This window comes from Melopsittacus undulatus, chromosome 4 (genome assembly GCF_012275295.1).
Source record: "Melopsittacus undulatus isolate bMelUnd1 chromosome 4, bMelUnd1.mat.Z, whole genome shotgun sequence".
Classification (NCBI taxonomy): Eukaryota; Metazoa; Chordata; class Aves; order Psittaciformes; family Psittaculidae; genus Melopsittacus; species Melopsittacus undulatus.
Genome location: NC_047530.1, coordinates 14,125,192 through 14,150,093, shown reverse-complemented (window position 1 = coordinate 14,150,093; position 24,902 = coordinate 14,125,192). Strand labels below are relative to the sequence as shown.

At 41.0% G+C, this 24,902-nt stretch overlaps 1 protein-coding gene across 2 annotated transcripts in view; it reads left to right on the top strand.

Moving 5' to 3' along the window:
• Positions 1-2,631: 2,631 nt before the first annotated feature.
• Positions 2,632-24,902, top strand: part of PELI2 (pellino E3 ubiquitin protein ligase family member 2) — a 79,260-nt gene continuing 56,989 nt past the window's right edge. Inside the window, exon 1 of one of the 2 annotated variants that reach the window (XM_031051809.2) lies at positions 2,632-2,801. In XM_031051809.2, coding sequence (XP_030907669.1) covers positions 2,749-2,801 — 53 coding nt within the window. In that variant the 5' untranslated portion in view covers positions 2,632-2,748. Of the gene's footprint in view, positions 2,826-24,902 lie in introns of both variants that reach the window. The other variant, XM_005152348.3, reaches the window with a different exon arrangement.

Below are 24,902 nucleotides of genomic sequence, written 5' to 3'. Positions count from 1 at the left end.
AACTTTTTATTACATTTTAAAAATAAATGGGCATGTACTATTTCTTCATGTTTGGGATTTTTTCAAACGTCTATTTTAATGCTCTTCTGGCTTGGCTGGATACCCTTCTATCCAACCAAGCAGCTGCTTGTGCTAAACCTGGGAGCAAACTCCCTCTTATAGCGCCAATGCTGCTGGGAAAGAGCTCCATGTTATCTGTGATTACCACTTCCAGGGTGAAAACAATCAAATCTCCCTTCACCTCCCTGAAAGGTGATGCTGAATCTGAGATGGCAAGGCATTTTGAATTGAAAAAATGCAGAATGCAGCTGTGGGTACATTTCTCAATTATTTCAATGGATTTGGGTGGAAAGGCCAGTGAAGTGTTGCCTGCACCAGTTGCAAAAGGAATTTTTGGAGCTGGAGGAAATAGTGGTACTGGGGTTTAGGGCTGTGATGTGTGGGGGACAGGGACCTGTGCGATGTACAGCAAAGCTGCTTCATCCTCCTGGCTCTGCTTCATTAGTCAAAAATCTAAAATTTCAAAAATGAAAAGCATGTTTCCAGGCTGGGAGCAATAGGTCCTTGGAAACCGCAATGAGAAAACCTATGATTTTGGGAGAAATGACCCAGCAGCCCTTAAAACACCTCATGGGGCTGGGGCTGAGCTTCCCTCTTCTCCCACCAGCCTAAAGTACCCTGTGGGGAGAAGCAGATTGTTCATGTACAAATGAAACACATTTCCAAGGAAAAACCTTATGCACTACCACAAGCAGCAGGGCTTATCTTGCTGTCTCCCAAATGTGAGCATCCCAAATCTCTACAGCAAATGCATTGGTTTGCATGCTGAACAAAAAAGGTGCAGCCTTGAGAGAAGTGTGCAGAACCTTGCTGCTATGAACCTTGTGTGCAAGGCTCTGAGCAACTTTTCCGTGTTCTCTAAAAAGTGTAGTGTTAGAAAACAAGAAAGTGTTAAAAAGGACAATATCAGGTATTCAAAGTCCTTCCTTATCCACTCCATCCCCATGTAGATGCTATAAATCCAGCCATGTTAATGGAAGGTTTGACTTATGGAAAGCCCAGCTGAGCTTGGGAGTGTTTTTTGGAAGAGTATTGAAGTTTGTTTATGCCATGTGAAAGCCAACGTACTGCTAAAGTCTTGCTTTCGGGGGGAGAAATGGGAGAAGTTGAAGTGGATGCAGCCAGGAGGTTTGTTTTTCACACTGTTTTGGGGGTTGTATTTATTTTCTTTGACAGTGACTTACAGCCCAGCTTTCTTTTCTATTTAGTTAGGGCAATAAAGAAGATAAATCTGTAATAATTCAGCTCTCTGTCTTTAATAAAATCTTGTCTTCTTCACACAGCCCCTGGGAAGATCTCCATTTCACAGCCCTGTGAGATTGGCTGGGTTTTTCCATTTCACCTCTTCACCAGAAACAACTGAAAGATAACATTACCGGGAAAATTAATAGCTAAATAGGATTTCAGGCAGAAGGAAAGCTTTTGTCAGGAGGAGAAGGGCTTGATCCTGATTCTGACCATGCTGGCTCATGGGAGGATTTTCAGAGAAGGCCTGCAATTACTTTTGTCTTTGTTAACAGGCTCCTAGGTTGGAGACCTCAAATAACTGCTAATGAGAATTTCTGCCCTTGACGCAGATGGATGTGGAGCTGGTATTTATTGGTTTTGTGCTTGTGCTGGGTATGAAGGAAAAGGGAAACTGAGCTCCCAGTGTAGGGGCCATGGGGCAGACATCATGGCAGCAGTGGGTCGGGGAAAAGTCCTTGGAAGTCACTGTGGAAAGTTTGGAGTTTGGGTTCTTTTCTGAATCCTGATGCCTTTTTAAGCCTGATTCTTCACTGCACAAAGCTTTGGTTTCTGGGCACGTGCCCACCAGTTTTTTGACATGATGACTTATCTCACCCAAATTTGTCAGAAATAAAAGTGAAAATCACAGAACCACAGAAAGTGATTTATGTGTTTATGCTCAAGTGCTGCAAGAGGTGGGCTTTCAGGGACAGCCTATTCTTTCCTTTTTATGGAAAGTGTTTGGAAGGAATAAAAAAGCCACAACCCAGCTTTGGGGCAGACTGTGAATCTGGGGATGGTGGTCGCACCTGGAGGGGTGTGTTGGAACACTGAAAAGTGCTGGGTTTGCAATGGAGACGACCCAGAACCCTGATGTGATCTGGAACCTTGGCCCAGATAGGAGCTGACCCAGACTCCCAGGTGATCTAGAGCCTCGGGCCTCTGGCCAGGAGTGTGTCTAAAGACACCCGCTAGATGTTGACATCCCCAGGAGCTGAGGTGATCTGGAACCCTACGTAGTGATCCAGTCTCACAGGTGATCTGGAACCCAGCACCGCCCCCCTGCCCCCGCCAGAGCGCGGTCTCTTTAAGAGCAGCCCAGTCCCCTTTACTCTATGTTTACATAACACACCGAGGCTGTACCACTTGCTGGCGCCAAGGGGGGGGGGAGGGTGCCAGGAAGGGGGCGGAGAGCAGCGGCGTGGAGCCCCGCCCCCTCAGGCGCTCCCACTTCGCAGGCGGTGAATGGGAGCTGGAGGGGTGGGACTATGCGTGGCCTGGCGGCGGAGCTGCAGAGGAGGGGAGGGCGCCTCTTTGCTGCTCCCGCCTCCTGCCGCTGCCAGTTGGTACGTCCCCCCGGTGTAGTGGCCGGTGTTGGGCGACCGCCGTCTCAGAGCGGGGAGCAGTGCGAAGCCCCCGCGGCGGTGGGACGGCGGCGGAGAGTGACTTCACGACGGCCCCATGTTTTCCCCCAGCCAGGAGGAGCACTGCGCGCCCAACAAGGAGCCCGTCAAGTACGGGGAGCTGGTGGTGCTGGGGTGAGCGCTGCGGAGGGGAGCCGGGGGGGACCACGGTGGTGGGGGCCAGTCCTGGGGCCGGGGGAGCGGCGGGAGCGCCTCGGCCCCTCAGCATTGAGATAGCGCTCGGAGGTGCGAGACCCCCGGCGGTGACGAGGCGGGAGGGGGCTGAGGGGTGAGGGGCGCCGCTTCCCGCCTTCCCACCTCCAGAGCGCGCAGGGCGGCCGTGGGGTCCCGCTGTCGCCCGGCCCTGCTGCCCGGGGGCCGGCGGCGGCCGCTTGTCCATGCGGGGAGCAGAGCGGCTCGGCCCGGCGCCCGCGAGGGGCCCCGGACAAACTTTGTGCGGGGTGCGGAGCTGCGGAGGGGGCGGCGGGACCCCTCAGGCCCCCTTGTTCTGTCGGTGTCGCTCGCAGGTGCTGGCGAGCGGCGGTCCTTGGCTGCAGCCGCTTGCGGAGCGATCCCTGGCGGTTCCTCTCATCGCTCCGAGAGACGGCGTTCTCCTTGCAAATTGCAGGGGAGATGACTTTGGAATTAGGAGGAGAGGCGGGGGGGAGGGTGAAGCACTTATATTCGGATCCGTAGTGGAAATGTTTATTTTCTCAGCTTGATATGGATCTTAAAGTAATCCGCTTGGTATTACGTACTTGCCCTGCTGTTACAGCTTGAAGCCTTTCTGCTGAACGCTGGAGAAGCAGATGAGGGAGAAATGTGTAAGACGTGCTTGCTGAGAGCCCTTGTGAACCTTAAAGGAGATGCTTAATTTTAATAGTTTAATATGTAGAAACATACGGTTAATGGAGTAATTTTTAGGAATCAATATAACAGAAAGGTTTCAAACCAGCCGTGAAACAGAACAGTTGCAGCCTTGCAACGCTGTTTAGCCTCCCCCAGAATCTGTTACGTATTTGCTGCAAGGTTGTAGAAAAACCTTTTTATTGTGGTTTGTTATGGAGTTTTTAATTTTGCTTTTGTCACACCATTTCATAAAGAGCTATGTTCACATCTGCAGAAACAGTGTTTGAATCTCTGGGAGCAGATAAAAAGAGCAGTGGTGACTGGGTACTCTTGTGTCCAATGCTGTTCCTTTTTTCCTGAAGGGATGCTAAGTGTTTCTTATCACGAGACTAGGTCAAGCTGCAGTTACCATGGAATAAAATACAGCTATTGCCATGAACGTGGCACAGCTGTGACTGGAAAAACTTGAAGTTGAGTAACTTGATTTGGGAGAAATACCCATATCAAACTAAATTTAATAAAGAAATGATCTTGCTGTTTCAAATGTGGAAATGGAGGGTAACCTCAGCTGTGCAACACTATCTCTGATAATAAAGTCATAGTATAATGTTGAATCTTTAATTAAATTAGAGTGCATAAATTGATGTTATGTTGCAGAGGCTTTTTGTGCACAGCTGGAAGCATTTTTCTTTCCGTTGCTTACTATTTTTAGCAGCAGTTGAAAGTACAGAAGTATGAAATGTTTTGTGTTTTGGCTCAGATCTTAACCTAGCAGTCTGGTGTGCTTTTCCTTTAATATGGGAACACATTGATCTCAGCTTATCAGTTTTGCCAGAGGTCTTGATCCTCGCTGCTGAGTTTTGAAACATGCTAATAACATTTAAATAAATTTCGTATGTCTTTATTTTCATTTGAATATCAGCCGTTCCCTAAAACTACTGAGGTTGTATCTCTGGATGTTAGGTATGCTAAAAAAGCAAATAAATCCTCTTGTTGTTGTAGTACAATTACGAGCAAGAAATCTGCAAGCAGGCAGCCAGATCGCTCTGGTCAGTGCGTCTCTGTGGGCTATACTGAAACAATGGGACATTGGCTGTAACAGCTTCCAGACGCCATGTGCCTGGTAGACGTAGAAACAGGTAGACATGATGGAAGCAGTCTGCGTGATGATATTTTCCATGCTTGGCCTGAAGACTGGGGGATTTTAAGATCCATTTGACACTTTAGGAGTTGAATACTGCATTTGCTATCAGAGATGTCTTAAATGTTGCATGTAGTGCTGTAAATAATACAAACGTCTCTCTCTGGGTGACTCAACATTTGTGACTAGGAACTCTTGGAACAGCTTAAGCATCTGTTCAGCATTCTAAAAAAAAATAAAATTCTTAATACCTTTTTTTGCATTAAAATGTTGTAATCTGGAGTTCCATTTAAATAAGGCAGTGCAAGTCTGCTCTCCTGCTTATAGTGAAACAGACTTGTGGACTAGCAGAAGTGTAGCATTGCAGCTCTTGTTAGAACTGCTTGATTAAAGTTGATAGAGTGATCTCACAGCTAGATTTAGAAAAGTTATTTTGTGAGACTGTGTGGTTTTGTGTGGTTTTTTCTTTTTTAAAGAAAAGCTTTGATTGTGATGTTGATTAATAACTTCTCTCTTGATCTGTGGGACTTTCAAATTATGTGGTGAAAAGGATGAACAAAGAAACTGGCATACCTCATAAACTGCTCATAGTCCTTTTTTTAAGATGACAAAGCTTTATCTTTCAGTCCTTCTCTGTCTTCACAGTATTAAAGTATGGTTGTTGTATACTTGACCTTTAAATCAAGGGGAAGGTGTTCTTTTGGCAGTAGGTAGTTCTTCCACCGGAACACATTCTTGTGCTGCCTCACAATAGTTGTGATTGCTTGTCTGTGCATTAATGTGATCAGAGGTAAAGCCTAAGGCATTTCCAGTCAGTCATTGCAGCAAACACATTTCTAATAACCTTCTCTCAGTAGTATGTTACATATCATCTGTCAGTGATGTGGCAGCATATGTTTGGTTAAGATTTTGTTTGAGGTTTACATAATCAATGTTGTAGTGAATAAAAACAGTTAATGTAACTCAAGCCAGACAGGTCAAGATGGCTGGTAAAGAAGAAATCATCTGCTTGATTGTGAATCTGCTCATGTACATCTGCTCATGGCGTCATCTGTTCACAGAAGGCTGTGGATTTCTTGATGAAGTAGAAACATTGATATTTTATTTTTTTGGGGGGAAGAGAGATACAAATCTTTATTTGAAGTCCTGTCAAAATGATAGTTCATTATGTATTTCTTGAAGCATGGGACTGGAGAGAGTTTCAAAGGAGATACTGAATTACAGTACCAATGTCTCACAACAGTCACCACAGTGTCACAATGTTAGTAGGTTGTATATCAGTAGCCTTCATCTGACTTCTGTGATATCTGCTTAGCGCTAGAGGTGCATGTCCCATCCCCTTCCTCCCAGTACCCCTTTTTCCTCTGACTTTGAATTGCACTCTGAAGAAATTGTTCTGTGAGAATGGCATTCAGGCCAACAATGCTTTTTGTGTGCACTGTGTGCTGGTCCCTGGCTGTGTAGGGTAGCTTTCAAGGAAGGCAGGTGTCAGTGGCCTGGTGCTGTTAAATCTCCCTTTCTCTGGGACTGTGTGATGCTGATGGGCAGTTTTAACTTCTCAGGAAAGCCACTTGACTAAAATGATGTAAGTTGAAGGAGGAGTGTCAGTGAGATGTAAGTTTTAGTTAATGGCTGAGTTCTCTAGCAGTGACAGGATTTCATACCTGATGTTAAATATTTTCAGTGTGATGTATTGCAGCTGATCCCGAGGAGTTTTGGATGGAGTTTCTTACAGGTGTGTGCATGTAAATGTAATATTTCTTAGTAACTAAAGATTGCCGTTAGCTATTCATTAGTAAGGAGGTGCAGGCTGGTGTGTCCTCAGCTGGGGAAGAGTTTTTCTTACCGATTTAATTCGTTTTGCAGTATCTAATATATTTTTTAATTGAACTAGACCAAACTCTTAAGGGCTGTCACTCAGTGTTTTTACAGTGGTCACTTTGAAATTGCTATCAGTGCTTGATCTATAATTTTTCCATAGTCAACCATTAAAATAAATGAATTTGTTAACATACAGGCTGGAGCACTCGAAGAAGCCACTGTGGATTGTTGTGACCTTTGTTTAACATGGATAAACAGGCTGTAGTTCTGCTTAAATTTAACCCTTTGAAAAATACAGAATAAAATTCTCATCTGTGTTTGCAGTGATAAATTCCATAGTCACTTAGGGGAAGTTTTTCTAGTTTATGGTCCATTTTATATGTGCAACAAACTTAGATTTGAAACATGTCTTTTTGTGTTAATCTGAAGGGGCCTTCTGTTTTCTCATACAGGCTTTTTCTGACTGATCAAAGTTGCTCCTTAACCTTTACCTCCTTGACAGGCTAAATAAAGTTCCCAAAGTGTTTTGTACTTTTAAGCACATTTTCAGTTTTTAACTTGCCTGTTTGGCTTTTCATGGAACCCTTTTGTTAATCACCTGCTGTGCAATTTGGCAAGAAGCTGATGCAGCTTTCCAGTAGCGTTGTCAAATGCAGATGCAATGTGGTGTCTCTGCTTGTCCCTGGTAGCTGCTTGCTTCTGTTTATGAACCAAAGGCAGAGGGAGGATCATCCTGGCTACAGCATTAAACTGGGGACTTCTATGGCTTTGCTGTTTTGATACCAAGCTGAAGCACTTTTTAATGATTCTGTGTTTTCCCATACTATGTGGTACTGCTTAGATGACTCAGGTTCTGCTGTTGAGCCTTATTTAAAAATATACTTTAAGCTTCATTTAAAGGAGCATCTGTAGCAAGTAATGATAGCCACCCGTTAAGTACATTCAAGGTCATGATTCCATCTGAGAATCCTTTGCTGTAACAGTCATAGCTGGGAAGCTGCTGTTCTTGAGAAAATGATGTATTATTTTATTTGATATTGACAGTGGCTTCTCGGAGACCTTTATGTCTTGTGCTTAGTTTAGGGTGAATCTTTATTGCTGCATATTGAGAATGTGGGATCAGTGCCAGTTCAGAGCTTGCAAGTAGATTAATCAAACACCAGAACTATTGTGTCTGACTAGGACACTAACTGCAACATAGAAAAAATAGTAGAAAGGATTATATTTGAGGAAATCTTCTGTGGATTTATTTTCAGTGAAAGCTTGTGTATGGCTGGATAGAGCAAAGGTTTTGCTTCATTTAAGCTAAGAAAGAAAACATACTTGCATTGGTTCTCTGTGACTATGTTATTCCATGGAGTACTTTTGACTTTGTCTCAGAGTATGGATTTGTAGCCAGCTGTAAGCTTTATTCACAGCATCTCAATACTGATGTAAAATCAGAAAGCAGAAACGTCAAACTCTAGAAACCAAAATCTGTCTTTGTTAAAACAAACATCAAACATCATGTTTAATGCCTGTTATAAAAACCAAACAGTGCATTCTGCAAGTTAAATTGTAATCCCTTTGGTGAGTACAGGCAGTAGGTCACTCATGTTCAAGGGGAAGACTTTTTTTTTTTTCCTAAAAAAGATGGAAACAGACTGTTTGAATAAACAAGTCTGAGAAATGTAAGGCACTGTTGCACTTCTCTTGTAGAACCAAAGAGCTGTGCCTTTCCTATCTTGGCAGAGTCAGGGATGCATAGTTTTCCATTTTCAGCTGAAATTTATTAATAACTTGTAAGTGAGCAAATATTGTGAAAGTCCAATTTTTTCTACTTTAAAATATGGATATAAACCTAGAAATTACTTGCTAAGCTATTAAGATTTGGGGTTTGTTGCTGAAAGCAGCATCTTGCTTAAGCTGTTTCATGCTGTCTTAACAGCAGGCTGTTTTTCAACTGTGAAACAAGGTTGCTTGAGAGCAGATTTTTTTTTTCCTAAGAAGTCAGGAACTTCTTATTATCCAGTTTAAATTATGGCTGTTTAATGCTCATTTACTATGGAGCTAAGGCTGCTCCCTAACTTAGTCCTTATTCCTCACTAGTGAGAGCATGTATCAAGTTGGTACTTTGAGAAGATGCAACTTTCTTTTCCTAGGTAATCTAAGGTAATGAGAAGCTATGTGAGTGTAGTATGGCACTGAGCCTGAGCTGAAGGTAAGGTTTATTAGTTCAGAGTGCCAGCAGAGAAGTTTTACAACTCTTTGCAAAATACTATTGACATGCCTCTAGGCAGCAGCTGTTCAAGTAGGCTGAACCAGCCATTGTCTTCTGTTGTTCTTCTTGCTGGTATTATCTGCACATGCCTTGGTTCTGAATTTGTCTTGAGTATCTGTGACTAATACGGGTATGAAACCTTCCAAAGGTGACTTCTGTAGCATGCTGTACAGTTGTAGTCTGACTTCATGTTTAGTAGAAGTGCTTCTCATGATGTCTCGTGATGTCTCGAGTTGTGTTTGGTTATTCTGCACTGTTGTACTTGTTTATTTGTCCCATGGTCAGCAAGGAAAGTGACATAGAGGACCATTCAGTTTGAGCTCCCAGCTTGAAACAAAAACTAGTTGGTTTCTAGATGTAATTTGTGCTGTCAAATCCTGTTCCACTATTACTACCTGATACCCTAAATCTCATTTGTGTTGAAGATGCTTTTCCTTTAATCAACAAATATCCTTATGTTTATTCTCACTCTATCCCAAGGGCACCACTGAAAAGCTTGCATGTGACCTGTCACAAGCTTAAACCTTGAGAGCCAGGAATGGGAATGCTGGTGCAGAGAGCATGTTTACTTCCAGAGACTTGTAAGGCAAAGCGTCTCATTTTGTTTGGTTTATAAATACATCACTAAATAGTGTCCTCACATTTTTATTTTTATTCACTTCTATCACCTGCATATGCTAATATTGTTTTGAAGGGATCCCACTTCTCTTTTAGATGACTTGTTTTCCTCTTGACAAGGTGCAGTTCAGAATTTTATGCCTCCCTTAGACTTGCCTCATATTTTTGTTTTAGGCACCTACTGGTGTAGCTTTATGCAGGTTAGTACTAAGTTTTGAGATTATAGTGTTATTTGCGTTCTTGGGTGGGTAGTTCAATACTACTTTGACAAGCTAAGTAACATCTGAGATTCAACTGTTTTCATCCTATTACTCGGTAGCCTAGAACAGGTTTTGGACCTTGTATTAAGCAAATATTACAGTTAAGAGCAGCAGGGACTTCCGTAGTAGATCAGTGTGCTTTGAGGGTAGAGGTGCAGCTTGGAGTAGTGCTGTTGGAGGTCCTCAGAGGTGGTATGCTACTGTGCATGTTCTCTGGATGACCAGATGTGCCCCTTCTTGTGATGACTCCTACATTTAACCTTGCATAGAAAGTCACAAACTCAATAGCTGGGTCTCTGTGCTGTTGGTGACTATATAATGGTTGCACTTCTGGCTATGAGATTTAAAACCCAACAGAGACCTGGGGGAGGGAAAGGGTGGCAGGCAATTAGCTCTTTGGGGGTTTTTCTTAAAGTCGAAGTAGGTACTGTGGTGCTGGGAGTTCAGCAGTAAGAGTAACCTGTCTTCAGGTTTGACTGACTGTACAAAATCTTTCTACTGCCCTTCCCACAAACAGCACTTGGCTGGAGTTAGAGCTTAAGATACAAGAATACAGACCTTGTAGGGCTTGCAATAATCAGCAAAGCTTAAACAGTTGTAATATAAACACTCAGTCTTTGAAAACTTGTTTCCAAGGGGCTGTGTGGTAGGACACAGCATTTTAGTGTGGTTGGGTTATGGACGATACATGAACAACGTGACACAGGGCTTACATTGTCTAGGTGTAGCTTTTACTTGCTTTGATTAGTATGACTTCTGTTCCTAAAATCAGCAAGTATCAGCTCTGTTTAGCACTGAGGTTTTGTTTAGTTCTTCCAGGGCTGGAATATGAAGTCCCACTAGGTTGGTCAGAAGTGTGCATGTGCATGTGCTTCATAGTAGCAACAGTTACTAGCTCATGGTGAAGAAATAGTAATTCAGCTAAAAGCTCTCCTCTGTTTCACAACAGAAATGTCATATAGATGAAAGATTGCAAACAGCAATTGTGAAAGCGGATACAGACAACATCTACAATGCTAGATTGTCTGTTGTATTAAAAGCGGAGTGGTTCTGAGATGAGCTCAATTTGATCAGGCATGATATGAGGGTGCATATTGCCAAAGGGCCTATTAGGTATGCTTCTATCAATAGCAATTCATTTTTCCTGTAGGGAAGGAAAGTAAGCAAGCCTTGGTTTATGCTTCTGAAAGTGTTTTGCATTGGGGGGGTTTCCCTCTCATTTAATAATATCATCTTTAATAGTGAACTTAGGCATACTGCACATCTCAACCTCCCTGTGGATAAAACTAGTCTACTTCAAGAAGGTGAACTAGATGTTCTTAATCTAATGTAGCAGAAGGCTTCCTATGCTGGGGAATGGCACGAATGCCACACAAGCCCTTATGAAACATTTGGCAATAAAGGCCTAATGCTAATTTGTCATATTTATTGCTTATACTGTGATACAGCTACATTACTGTGTAGTGACTACTTGTATTAAACAGAGACAAAGGCAACCAGTTGTACAGCGAGATAAACACCGACTCAAAATGTCAGTCTACTGTGCTGCATCTCCAGGGGAATGGGAACAGGCAAAAAAAGTTAGAGGTATCTGGTGCATAGTAAGTTTAAAAAGGAGAAGGCCAAGAAGCATTTATGGTCTTATCCTTGAGTGTTGTAGTGTTAACTGATCTCTGTTGTTGCAAAATTCCCTTTTTCCTCTTTGCATTGAAGGAACTGATGAAAAGGAGGTGTTTGTGTCATCTTTCTTACTGATAGACACTTTTGGAAGGCAATCTTCATGTTACTGTAGTGATGCACTTGGGTTTTCAAATTACCATTCACCCTCAAATATGTATGCTATCTTTATTTTAGAATCCAGTAAATTCATGAACTGTCATTGAATGATTTTATTCTTCAGACTGGATGGTTTTAGTAATGCCTAAAGAAACAGGTAATCTCCAAACTGATGAGGTGTATCCTCTTAAGGCACGTGAATGTCATGGATGAAGAAAAAATGGTTCTGACTGTGAAGACAATTAGTCACTGTGTGAAACTGAACTAAATGAATTGAAGCATATACAAGCTTAAATCTCCTCTTGTGTATTACAAATAAACTGGAGACCAAATGTGCAAACTCTCTAGCACTTGCCTTTAGGAAGAGTGAAAGAGCTGTTTAGTCTAGATGCAGAAGTTAATGGGCTGAAACTTTGATATAAGCACAGCTGTATTTCTTCATGTGCAACAGCATGACCTTATTTTGATTGTTGATGTCTGATTTAGTAATGGTGGAGTCTTTGAAACAGGAGTAGTGTGTGTATGTCCTTCTTTCACAAGGGAGACCAAGCTGTTGAAAGATACTAAGAAATGTGTGGTTCTTGCTTCCCTGCACATCCTTTGGCAGGGTTCTCTACCTCACAGATGACTGGTTTCTTTTTTATGGAACATTGACTAATAATAATAAGAAGAAATGTTGTTCTACTTCCAACTTGCCTTCCTCCTAGTCCATGCTTGACCTCTGAGAGCAAACAGCTGTGAAACTCAGTACTTGGATTCAAAATTCATTTTGGCATTGGAGAAGAATCTTTCAGTTGAGATAGGATTCTTCACCTTATAGCTGTTCTAACCTTTTTGCTAACAGATGTGTAAGACCTACTATGCATTACTTTTTGAATCTTAAAATTTGCTGGATAGTTTCCCAGTGCATCTGGGAACCAAGTTTCGAACTTGTGAGTTTAGCATGTGGCGTTTTGTTGTATGATGGGAGAGGTCACAGAGCTTTTCTGTGGGTCTGTACTCCGTCTAGCAGAACAGCAGTGAAGGTAGAGGATTTCTTCTTAAAAGTGTTCCCTCATATGATTTTGCCAGAAGATTTTATTGAAATGTGCTGTCAGTACCTCAGTGGGTTTGGCCAAAAAAACTACCAGCAAATGAGGCAGGTGGAATAAATTGGTCTTAGGTCAGATCTATGAGGAGTCCAGCTTTGCTTAGCATGAGCAACTGAGTAAATTCTTCCATTGAAGCTGAACCTAGAGAAGGAAATTTGGCAATAGGCAAATGGGTCAGTCTAGTGTGGATTTTTACTCCTTTTTTTTTTTTTTTTTTTAAAGCTGGTCTTTGCTGGGCCAATGAAAAGTCTGAAACACAAGAAACGCTTCTAAACACCACCGACAAGCAGATGCCCTTGGGATGGTACTGGTGTTCCTCAAAGTTATAGGAGTGTACCATCATGGGTAGTGACTCTGGAAGCTGCAATGGCTTTTGTATTGATGATGTGAAGATGTTTTCCTTAGGTAAGATGTATTGCTGAAGGTGCCAGGGTAGAGGCTGCAAACTGCTCATTTGTTTTTACAAATGTGCAGTGCCGTTTCTTTCCACAATTCCAAAAGCATTTCTGAACTCTTTTTGATAGTGAGCCTCTGTGCCCATTAAAAGCCTTTGACAGAGCTTTCCCAAAAGCTCTAAATATGTTCCTTCTTTTGCCTTTGAGTGATAAAGAAGCCCCTTTTTTTTTCCTTCCTGATATTTTCAGTCCTGCTTACTGTCAGAGCAAAAGAGCCTTAACTTTTGACTGTTTTGTGCCTTACTTTCAATCTTTGAACACAAAATACTGCTGTTACACTGCTGGCTCAGCTGTGCCTTATCTGTTTGGTTGCACAGTCATACTTCCAACTGTACTACTTGAGTGCTATCTAGTTTTACTGCAGATTTTGAGTTTCTGGCATTCAGAGGCTGGTGTAATACAACAAATACCTTTCCATGTAAGGATGCAGGGAGACTACAAACTCTGAAGTACAGTTCCCTCTGTAAGCAAAGCTAGGGTTTTCGTAATTAGCAAGGTCTAAGTCAAGCTCAGACTACCCTCCTAGTTTATTATGTGCAATGTGACTTTAAATTCACTTCAGGAATTGGCTTCTTATCATGTATTGCTAGTTTGCACCTTAAACTCCTTGGAGGAGGCTGGTTTATATTAAGGCTTTAACTGCTGTAAATCTTTCAGCACAGAGAGAATAATTGTAAAGTAATACTTTGTTAAAGATCTTTTTGTGGCAAAAGCGATTTGCTCTTTCTCCTCTGGGCATTTTGTAGCCAATGCAGGCAGGAAGGGACTGGATTTGGGTTTGGCTAGATTCCAATTGCAGACTATTCAGAACCAAGCCAGGAAGAGTATAGGCTGATTTGTAAGTTTTGGGTAGAGATGGCAGTTGAGAAAAAACAGCTGTCATAGTTTGTGGACTGATAAAATTTGTTATGGGTATGTCAGGCAGTAGAAATGTGATGCTTTGTGCTATGTAGAGTTAGAGAAATGCATTAAAGATCAGTTTGTCATGTGTAAGTTAAGAGAGCAAAACAGTTGAGATAAATTAAATATATTGGTAGATAAACATGTATGATATTCTTTACTATGCAGAAAGTGTGTAATAATTTGTAAAACTAGCTACTCTTTCATTAAAACCAGTTGTGCAAAGCGATGTTCTCCCTCTACTTGCCACTGTTCCTACTTGTCTGTGAACTAAGTGAAGCCTGTGAAAGTGATGTTAAGCAGTCTATCATTTACTTAAATGAAGGTAACTTCCCACCTATGTTCATTACTAAGTCTAAAGAGTGGTGTGGTTGAGGATAATACAAACTTCCCATTTTCTTCCTTCCTCTACTTGTAGGTTTTATGTATGCTATTCATTCTCTGTTTTTAGAGAGAGGAGTTTTATGTACAGACCTATGTAGAGCATGACAGCTGGTTTAATGTTTAAAAAAACTATAAATATATATATATTGATATAGCAAGTAGTATTTGGCACACCTTTTAGCTTCCTGTTATGTTTGGTTTTTTTTGTTCTCTGAAACAACAAAAGTCTAGATAATGACTGTTCATATGTACAGTTTGTCTTGGCATTAATTAAGCTTACTTAAAATTTAGAGAAGTTCTGGTGGGGTGCTGTTTCAAACTGATCATGGTAACTGCTCGTAGCTTCTACAACTGCTTGTGTTTAAGTGGTGTGGGATAAACTTTTTGAGGATCTGATGCTTCTTTGAGACTGTAAAATCTAGAAGCTAGATGGTAGTTGTTTCAGGGTGATGACTCAAATGGATGGAGTGAAGTAGATATCTGAGGTAGTTACTGTTCCTGGCTGTCTAGGCAGTCATCTTGTGGGAGGACACCACATCCTCAGCTCCACTAGCAATATTAGCTCTCTGTTCCAGTCATTTTCCCATCTGCTTCTGATGAATATGCTGTGATTTACTGAAAGATGTAGTGACAGGAGAGGTGGTAGTCTCTGGCTGGAAATTAAGTATGTCACTGAACAGATTGTATTCCAAAGTCACCCAATGCTGTGTGAGCTTGACTGAGGAGAGTTTATAAGATGAATGAGCCCCACCCACTGCCTCATTAGACATCAAGGAATCTATGTGATTCTTACCTTTGAGGAAAAGCTTCAACTGGACCTGTCACCTTAGTAGACAAAGAAGGAATCCAACTGCAAGACATGTACTCAGAGGAAGTCTTAACTTTGCTGGTTCTCTGACTCATGCAACAGCTTGGTTTCTGATTATTCCTTTTGTCACTACTAATGCTTCCCCTCTATTGCTTGCAGTGATGGTGGGATGTCAACTTTGAATGGGAATGGACACAAATGTTCTGGCAGTGCAAGTAATTATGGGGAAGGGATTTGAACGTAGAAGTGTTTCAATCCCTAGTGGCAGCCTGGTCCGCACCATAAGGTCGGTTTGTTAAGAAAACACAGTGCTTGTGGAGAATCCTACAGTAAATGTTCATCATCTTCTATGTGTAAGTCAGTACAGTGCCTTTGGGTGGATAATTTCCTGGTGGTTATTGGGGTACTAGAAAATCCTTAATGTGCTTCCTGGAGCACTCCGTGTAGAACACAAGTCTTGTGGTGATACTTAACTTTTGCTTTGAATCAGTTCATCTCTGCATTTTTAGTGGAAAAATGATGTCCCTGAAGAGCAACTCAGAGTGTCTGTGTTTTTTGGAAAACAGGCTTTTTGGAGACATTTTAAACGCAACCTGAAACTTTGGAATTGTAGATAATATATTTTAGCAGCCTCATTCTTGGGCCTCTCGTGTGAGGTCAGTTCAGAACTAAGGCTAGTACGCTGTGTTATTCAGCATAAACATTGAGTTTTCTGGGTATGAAAAGCCTTCCTTTCCAAGTGGTTGTAAAATAGCCCAGTTAAGGATTTTTGTCCTTGGCCAAAACTCTGAAAGGAGAAGTTTGTTTGGGATTAGTCCAGTTGTGAATGCCTCTGTAGTGAGCTGCAGGCTTGTTATAATGGGCTAATTTTTTACGAAGATACTGAAGCAGATTGATGGGTGTGTTTCTGTACCTCATTCTTGCCTTCTGTTACCCCTCAAGGTGGAAGAGTGATGGCATCTCTCGCCTGAGAGATTTCTTAGATTAACAGAATCAAAGTTGTAGGTGCCCCCATCCCTGGTAGTGTTCAAGGTCAGGTTAGATGGGGGTTTGAGCAGCCTGGTCTAGTGGAAGATATAGCAGGGGGGGTTTGGAACGGGATAATCGTTAAGGTCTTTTCCAACCCAAACCATTCTATGGTTCTATAAAATGCCATAGCACTTTTCTCTGCTTTTGGAGGAGGAAAGTAAACAGTTGTGGGAAACCCTTACAAATACTCTTATGGGTATAATGCCAAAGTATTGACAGAGTAGCAATGGAACATGCTCTTTATTTTCTAAAATGCGTATGTAATATCTTTCAGTGGGTAAGGAGGAGTGTGTAAGGAGGAATGGGTAAGAATCTGGTTTTCTGGAAAACCCACATGAAAAGGAAGTAGACTGTCTGTTCTAGCGTATTGTCATGCACTTGCAGGGGAGTGGGATGCAAAATTCCTTGGGGTTGCAGTGCTTCTCTATTCAGTGGAAAACAGTGTATTATGTCCAAGGTGCCCTTATGGGGAATGATGTTGGGTACAAAAACTGGAGGGCAAAAGGGAATCTCTGGAGCCAGCCAGCTGTAACCAATTATTTTTGTGGCTCTGAACTAGCTCTCTTTCAGACATGCTTTACTGGGGAATCCACTTCCAATTTCAGACTTGGGCTCATGAGCTTTATTTCTACAGCTGAATTTCCATTTGGCTTACAAATGCTACTTCTAGGTCCTGTAATACTGTTTGGAATTACAGCCTGTACTTTGGGAAGCTGTTTCAAACAGATCCTCCCATTTTATTTTTTTTTTCCTCTGGTTTGCCCTGTAGGTCATCCGTGTATTTACAACTAAAGAAATCTAGATAGAAAAATATGGGGTGGCTTGTTTTTTTGGAAGTTGGTGAGCAAAAATAGTATAGTAATAGTATGCTGACTGTGGGTTTTGGCTAAGAAAAAGAGATGGATTTCCAAACGAAAAAAAATGAGGGAGAGCTATATGTGGTCTTAAACTTGTTTTCTGTTTTACAAACAAACCATTGTGGCACTTGTGTGCATTACTTAATATCTATTGGAATGTATTTTTATGAAATTTTTTGTGAAACTTCAGTTTGTTGACTATGTAACCAGAAGCAGGCAGTCTGAAATACCACTGCAAACAAGTGAAGTGAAAATTTTGATCTTCTAAGAAACTTCACTGGTGTAGAGCCTTCAGTGTGGCTTGAGGGTTTCAGTGGTTGCATCTGTATATAAACACCATCTTGCATAGCTATTTTGCATAAACTCATATATTGCTGCATCACTTAAAAGGATGTGCCTTCCCATCTGGAGATGTCAGTACTGCAAAATCTCTTGTTTGAGCAGTTGTTGCAAGAGGTTCTATAGTGAGATTCTTCTAAGGAACAGAATTCCTGAGCATTTGGAAATGAACAACGGTAGGAATACACCAGTTCTGTGACTTAGAATCATAGAATAGTTAGGGTTGGAAAAGACCTTAAGATCATCAAGTTCCAACCCTGTCTTCATATGGGAGGTGCTCCAGTCCTCTGATCATCCTCGTGGCCCTCTTCTGGGCTTGTTCCAACAGTTTCATGCCTTTCTTATGGTGAGGACACCAGAACTGTACACAATACTCTAAGTGAGGTCTGACGAGAGCAGAGTAGAGGGGCAGGATCACCTCCTTCGACTTGCTGGTCATGCTTCTTTTGATGCAGCCCAGAATAAGGTTGGCTTTCTTAAGAAGTGCACGCAGATACCTCATAATTCTCTGACCATGTCATATGTACTTGATATAGCATTTTGGGAAGCCCTCTGAAGGGAAGAAAAATCTCAAAATGCTGTGGGTAAAGGTGTGAAACTGAAACACTTTGCTGTCATAAAGCTGTTTAGATGAGAGCTGGTTTTGCTGATCAGCAGTAAACATTTAGCAGCCTTGCGGAATCTTTTCCTGGCTAGAGGTGTCTGATTAACTTTGTTATAGATAATGATAAAAGCAAATACCTAAGTTTGCTGTGAATTAGTAAGTTGTCAGAATGTTTTAAGTCTGACAAAGATATATTGAAGTCTAGTTCTCTGCATTGCTGCACCATTAATTTCTGGTTTATTGAGACTTTAAAAAAAATCCCAACCAACCAAACAGCCAAAACTCACAGGTTCAGCATCTACTATGATGCTTGTGTACGTGTTTGGTACATGAACTGATCTGGTAGGTTTCGGATAGTTCTATAAAACTGGGTATGAATAATTATTTCTCCTGTCTGGCTTTTAGTGCACATAGCGCACTTGTTACCAAAGAATAGCTAGTGCTTAGGTTCCTTGCTAGCTGTTCTAGGAGTAATGCTGCATTGATCTTTATGGTGCTCTCTGGGCCTCTGGAGCTGCAGTTCTTCCAGGCTTGTGTACCTTCCTGCTATCTCACTGGTTTTATTTTTACATCTACCTCATAGAGTGCCCGTTATTTTCTCATTTACATAGTTTGGAGGGTAGGAATTAAGAGCAGGAACCTCTGGCAGTAACACCGAGTAATACCAATGTAACCACAGAACAATTCTCAGCTAGGTCAGTACATCTGGTCCAGTACATCTGTCTGGTAGTGCAGCAGTCCTCTAAAATAACCTCCATCATGAAGCTTTCAACCTCTAGATCTTGCTGGCTGTCAGAAGGTGAAAATATAGTTCTTTGGTTTTTCTGTTAACTTGCTTGCCCTAAATCTGCTTGGAGCAGGCTGTATGGTAGATAATCTTGCCTTTGACTGCTTGTGTCACTGTAGCAGTTGATGATAATGCAGTACTAGTGATATTTAAGGAAGCTGCAGTGCTCAGAGCAGTAATGCTTACAAGTGCTACAAAGAAGGAAACCTTATTCTTTTTGTTTTTAGATGCAGACATTTGAGATAGTTAAGAAGTTGGGATTGAACAGGGAGCTGTGTGTTTGTAAGGGTGTGTTTTCCCAGGGAAACTAAAAGGAATGTTAAAGTTGGTAGGATTTGACACATGTTGCAGGTCAGGGTATGGTAGTTGAGTGCTTCACTTTATGTTCAGTACATTGCTTGTGAGATTACTTACAAAATAGATACAGATTTTATCTCTTCCTCAATGCTAAATGATACTGGAATGAAACTAAGAAGATTCTTGTCATGCTTGAGTGTTTGAAAAAGCTGTAAGTAACAGACATCCTGGAACTGCTTGTCTGTGGAATCGCAGAAATGGTAGTACCCCTGCTTGTATTTGGAGGATAACTGAAATTATAAGAAAGCTATCACTTTTTCTTATGAAAATGTGAGCCGTCAAATAGTTCTTAATAGTGTTTTACGAAAGTGTTTGATTGTTTAGGAAATCAGTTGTCTGGATTGTGACTTTTCTTTGTTTTAATGGCCCAAATGCCCTTTGAATCAGATGTAGTTTCTCTATAATGTTTAATTTAGTGAAGTTTCAGACAGAAAATCGTATTCATTCCTCAGACTAAAATTTGAACAGCTTGCTTATGCACCTTCAAGAATGTAGGAAGAACAAACAGGTTGGGAGTGTGCTTAGAGTGTCAGGGCAGGTGTGTTTTGAGGTCTCTTTTCCCCTTGTGTTACATAATGTCTATTTTTTCTTAATTTTGAAACTTACAGTTGTTTTTTTCTCTGGTATTTGAGAAAAGATTGTAAACTATTTCCCATCAAAAGTGTGTGGATCCTAAGCCTCTGGTGTTTTGGATAAACAGTCTTCCTCTTTCACTAGTTTCTCTCTTGCATTGAAACCCAGCTGCACATAGTGTTTTCCTTTGAAAGGGATTTTGTGTTTATCTGACTTGTTTTGAATGCAGTAAAAGCTAGGTCTCACTTTCCATCATGTGTATCTGTATTTAGTTTAACAAAATGCCGTATCAAACCGTTTCAGTGGCATTTGGCTAGATTATAGATAGTTCTCAGATTAATAGCATTTCTGTAGTATGAGAGGGTTAGGGTTGGAAAGAGTATTCTCTAAACATGGTTCTTTGTCCACCTGTTATGTTCTTTTAGCTAGAATAAAAAACATGCTTTGAAATGAACTTGATTAGTTTATACCCTGTATTTTGCTGTGCACTAAACATTGTTGGTTTTATGCAGTTGTTAGCTGACAGCTTTGGAAATGGGCTTAAAGCACTGAATAAAACTGCCTCCTTGTTAAATGAATGCTGGGGGGAGCTGTAAAATGTTGGAAATAAGGATTGTTAGAGAAGTCATTATATGAAAGAACAGATTCCCTTACCCTTTGCTTTCTAAAAGGAAATCCTCTTGCATTCTAATGCTCTTCTGGGATATTACTTACTGGAATTGGCATAGTAGTATCTTAAATGGGGGGTTTTGGTGGGGTTTTTCCTGTTAAAGCTGACTGCTCTTTTCTGCTACTAGTATTGTGTTTAGTGATACTTTTAAGACATGTATGTTGCGAGACTATAATCTTTCCTTTCTCTGGCTGTAGTGCTTAACTGGGCTGCCTATATAGGTTTCAACTTCTAAGTTATTTGGAGCTATCAGGTTACTTGACTGCGTTAATTGAAGGTTATCCTGATGTTCTACAGACTACTGTCTGTATTGGTATGCCCCTTTGGGCATCCTAGAGCATTTCCTTTTAATCAAACTCTTGTGCTTCTTAAATAGTTGTCTTACACTAGCCTCTGCAGCAGATATCCTCCCTTACTGCCTCGAAATACCTATTTCTATCTTGTCATTAACACATGCAATTGAAGATCTTTAATTTCTTTAGATGAATTAAAGTTGCAATGCCAACTGAAACTTCAACAGAAACTTGCATCATCACAATCTTTCAAAAGTGGTGGCATGGCAAGGGTCTGCTGTCTTTGATTTCACAAGTTACTTTCTAGAAAAAATAATCGAGGGCAAATAACAAACCACTTGCTAAGAAAAAATATGGTTAAAGAGTGAGAAGTTTCTGTAGTAAGTTCCTCCTGCCTAGAAAAAATATCAGTTGGTTTACATGAGTGTCAGAACTATGCTCCTGATGAGATCTCCATCATCTTATGTTAAAAGTAGTTAGAGTAGTACAGCCCTGACTCCTGTATGGGTCAGGTGGTGACTAGCTGCTTTTGCTACTTTGTGTCTGTATTTTCATGCTTGGAGGAAACTGGATGTGTAGTGTAAATAAAGGTGATTAAAAGCGGTTCTTACACAGTCGATTTGGTATTTGCCAGCCGACAGCATCCTTTAACTTTTTGTATGGGATGGCTTGAGATGAGGTGTGAATTGTTTTGAATTGCCTATATCACGTTAGCTAAACATGCATGAGGGTTAGGCATGAGGATTAGGCAGCTGTATTTTCTAAAATTCTTCCTGAACCAAACTTGTTTTTTTTTTTTTTATTTTTTTCCCCCATATTGGTTAGCCCTGCTGATTGGTGTGGGTTGGGGGGAACATGTGGAGTAGGGCAGTTCAAAAAAGCAGACTGTGAGCTGATCTGAACTGTAGGGTACCAGATAAGGGGAAGGTGAATGACAGTGGGGAGGGACATGTGGACAGGGGGGATCCCATAGCAGCCATAAATAGGCTTTTTCACCTCTGAAATAGGCTTTTGTCTGGTTGGTTGTTTTTTTTTTTTTTGTTTGGGTTTTTGTTTGGTTTTGTTTTTTTTTTTCCCCCTGCAAACCAGAGAAGGAAACAGTTCTCCTCCAGAGCACTAAGAGAAGTAAGGTCACCCTGGAGAACCCCAGCTATTTTACGTGTGATTTCTTGTGGTGCTACTACCTGGGAATAAAGGGTTAACATTGTGCCTGCTTGCTTAAGCAGTCATTGTGCTTGGTGAAGCAGGACCCTAGGAGTCAAAGTGGCTAGAATGGTGAAGCAGAATTGTAGGAGTTACAGCTGCTAGGCAGAACTGTAGTAGGTGAGATTCATAACTTAACATTTAAGACATTCTTGTTTAAATAGTATCCATAGAAAGAACAGGAACAAAAGATAACCAGAGTAACAAAATTGTCAAACTTGACAAGTTTCTGCTTTAAGATACATAAAACTGGCTTGTACCAAACCTGAAGTTTGGATAGGAGCTGAAACCCTTTTGAGTCAGTGTGAAAGCAAGAGGTTGCTTGTGGTGATGAAGAGGAACTACAGGCCCTCATCCTCATGAGCCCCTAACGACCACCACCAGGAAGCACTGAGCAAGCGCATCAATGGGACTAATGCCAGAAAACCAATTATAATACTAGATGGGAATAGGTTTTGCATATGTATTAGGCGTGAAGCAATCTCGTGTTTATGTAATCATTATATGTAATATAAACAAACTGAGTGGCAAAGGAAAGATGTGCATGCCTTTGGAGGAACGATCCCCCATGCCCCTCAGCGCTGAATAGAACATACCTACTTTACAATGAGTTGCGGAGTCTACCCGCATATCAGTGTTTTCAGTAGATAAGGTTCTTCTTAATTTTTATACTTTGTAGTGGAAGGAAGTAGTTTCTAGGTTATCTGATCTGTTGTAGGTGCCTCTGAAGATATTTTTTTCTTTTTTCATTACAATGTGTTCTTTTTGTTTTGTTTTCTTGTTTTGTTTCTTTTTTATGGTATGCATAACATTTTAGCCATGTGTTCAGCTAATCCACACTTCTGGTTCTGATCAGAAAGAGCCTAGCTGTATATAAATATAAACGTACCATAAATGTAGCATACAGCTTTTGGTCAAGCTGACTGGTAGGTTCCTAATGGTAGCAGGAGCAATTAGGAGCAACTTTTGAAGGGTAGCTAAAAAAATAAAATTAAAAATAACCCCTAATCAGTAGCCAGAGATGTAAATCGGCAGTCTCTGAAAGTACTACTTAATAGCCATAGGAGTTATCAGGTCAGACTGCATTTCACTGAGCTACTGCAACCTCTTTGAAGGCACTAGGAGTGGCAGGTAGCAGTAAATGCTAAAATTTGGTGCCAGGGAATAGGAGGCATATGGTAAATACACAGGAGTGATCACTACACAAACAAGTACTCCAAAAGTGCCAGATGAAGGGAATACCTCCTGAAGTGTCTTGTGATAGTAAAATACTTCACAGATGCAAATTGTAAGAGCAAACACTTGTCTCCAAATAAAAATAATTTAAAAAAAAAGGAAAGGTTATTATAGCCAGAGTTAATTGCTCCAACATACCTTTCTCAGGGATGACAGAGTTCACAGATGCAATAACACTGCTCTTAATTGGGAAAAGAGATGAGATTATTTGGGACTTTGGAAGTTGCTAGTTCAGATTTTCTTGCTCTCCAGGAAAACTACTTTATTAAGCTGTACTACTGGTAGTGATTAGGAGGCATTTTTGCCTATAGAGATGTCTTAGCCATCAGAGTCTGAGGTAGGACTCTGTCTTTAGTTCAGGACTTCTTCCAAGGTTGCATAAACCAAAGGTTTGGATCAGTGGCTCTTGTTACTCAAAGGATGGAAGCCCAGAAATGAGTTGCTCATTTCTGTAGTTACCGTAACAAACCTCTACTTACAGCTGCAAACTAAACTAGTCTTAATTTCTTAAAATGTTTTCCTTCGGAAAGAAAAAAAAATCAGATGGGATTTTAGCACATAAGCCTGCTGAGAAAAGGATTAGAGAACAGGTTGTTTAGGTTCTTCGGTGTATTTGGCAGGAAGTGTAGGAGACTTGCTTTGACCTGAATCTCTCTTGCTGTGTGCAAGAGGAGAGTTTTAACTGTAAATATATTGAAACAAGGTGGGGTGGCCTGGATTTTCCAGAGTAACTGAAACGGAAATGTCATGGGTGGTCTGGATCAAGCCTTTGTGTTGGGGATAGTCTAGGTGCTGCCTTGAAGTTCCATCTAGTTTATCTGTCATTCTGTGATCAGGAAGCAACTGTACATTTTGCCAAAGGTACGTGTATTGTAATGGGGAAGGGACATCTTTGGAAGAGAGAAGGAAGCCTTGTGGTCACCCTAGGCTTGCTGAGCTGCTTGTTGAATGCTAGGGTATGACGATAGTGAGGACAGCAGTATCCTTCTCCCAGCCTCCAAGATACCTCGAGATTTAACGTTTTCATGGTAATCCATTGTAGTTAGCTGTGAAGCACTACACTGTTCAAGGAGCAGTCTTGTGTTCACTGCCAAAGCTTCACTGCAGGAATAGGCTGATGATAGCGATATCTCTGTTGTTGGAGGGTGCTTCCAAGACAAATTGATTGATTTAAGAATCACTTGAAGACAAGCTAAAACTTAGATTCATATTGAGTTAATATCTATGGTACTGCTACACAGTACCACAGAGTAGAGTTCAAAGCAGAAAATAAACCAGTACTATCCTGTTGGTACAGAAGTACTACTTTTCTTTTCCTATTTGGCAACATATGTCAATGAGATTGAGAATAACTTCACTGTTCTGTTTCACTGAAATTCTCAGATAATTGGCAGACAGCAGCTACTTGTTTTATGAGGGTCTGATACAGATAAACATACCTGGAATAAGTAGTCATTTTTATTGAAATAGTACATCAGTTCTTCTACATACAAAATAAATTGGTAGGATACAAGGGAGGGTGGTGTGAAAAGTATGAAATACTGGCAGTGATATTACATAAAAGGAAACCCAACTTATTTTGTGGTAGTGTTGCATACGTTGAAGCTTTCTGTTTGCATTTTAATACAAACCAGCATGTCTCTTTTTCTTCCTTTTAGTCTGTTTTCAAGGGGGTAAATGTTGAATCCTTCAGCTAAAGAGGGCTTTTGAGTTAGGGTTTGAGAGTACAGTCCTGAAAATCTCTGGGGCTGGATATGGTGAAGGTGAATCTTTAGACTTCTACTGCTGTAGGTGACTTCTACTGCTGAAGGTGAATCTTTAGACTTCTGTGATAACTGTATCACAGTGATGATAACTGTAGACATAGGGTACTTCCAAAGGGAATCTCTTCTGCCCTCTCT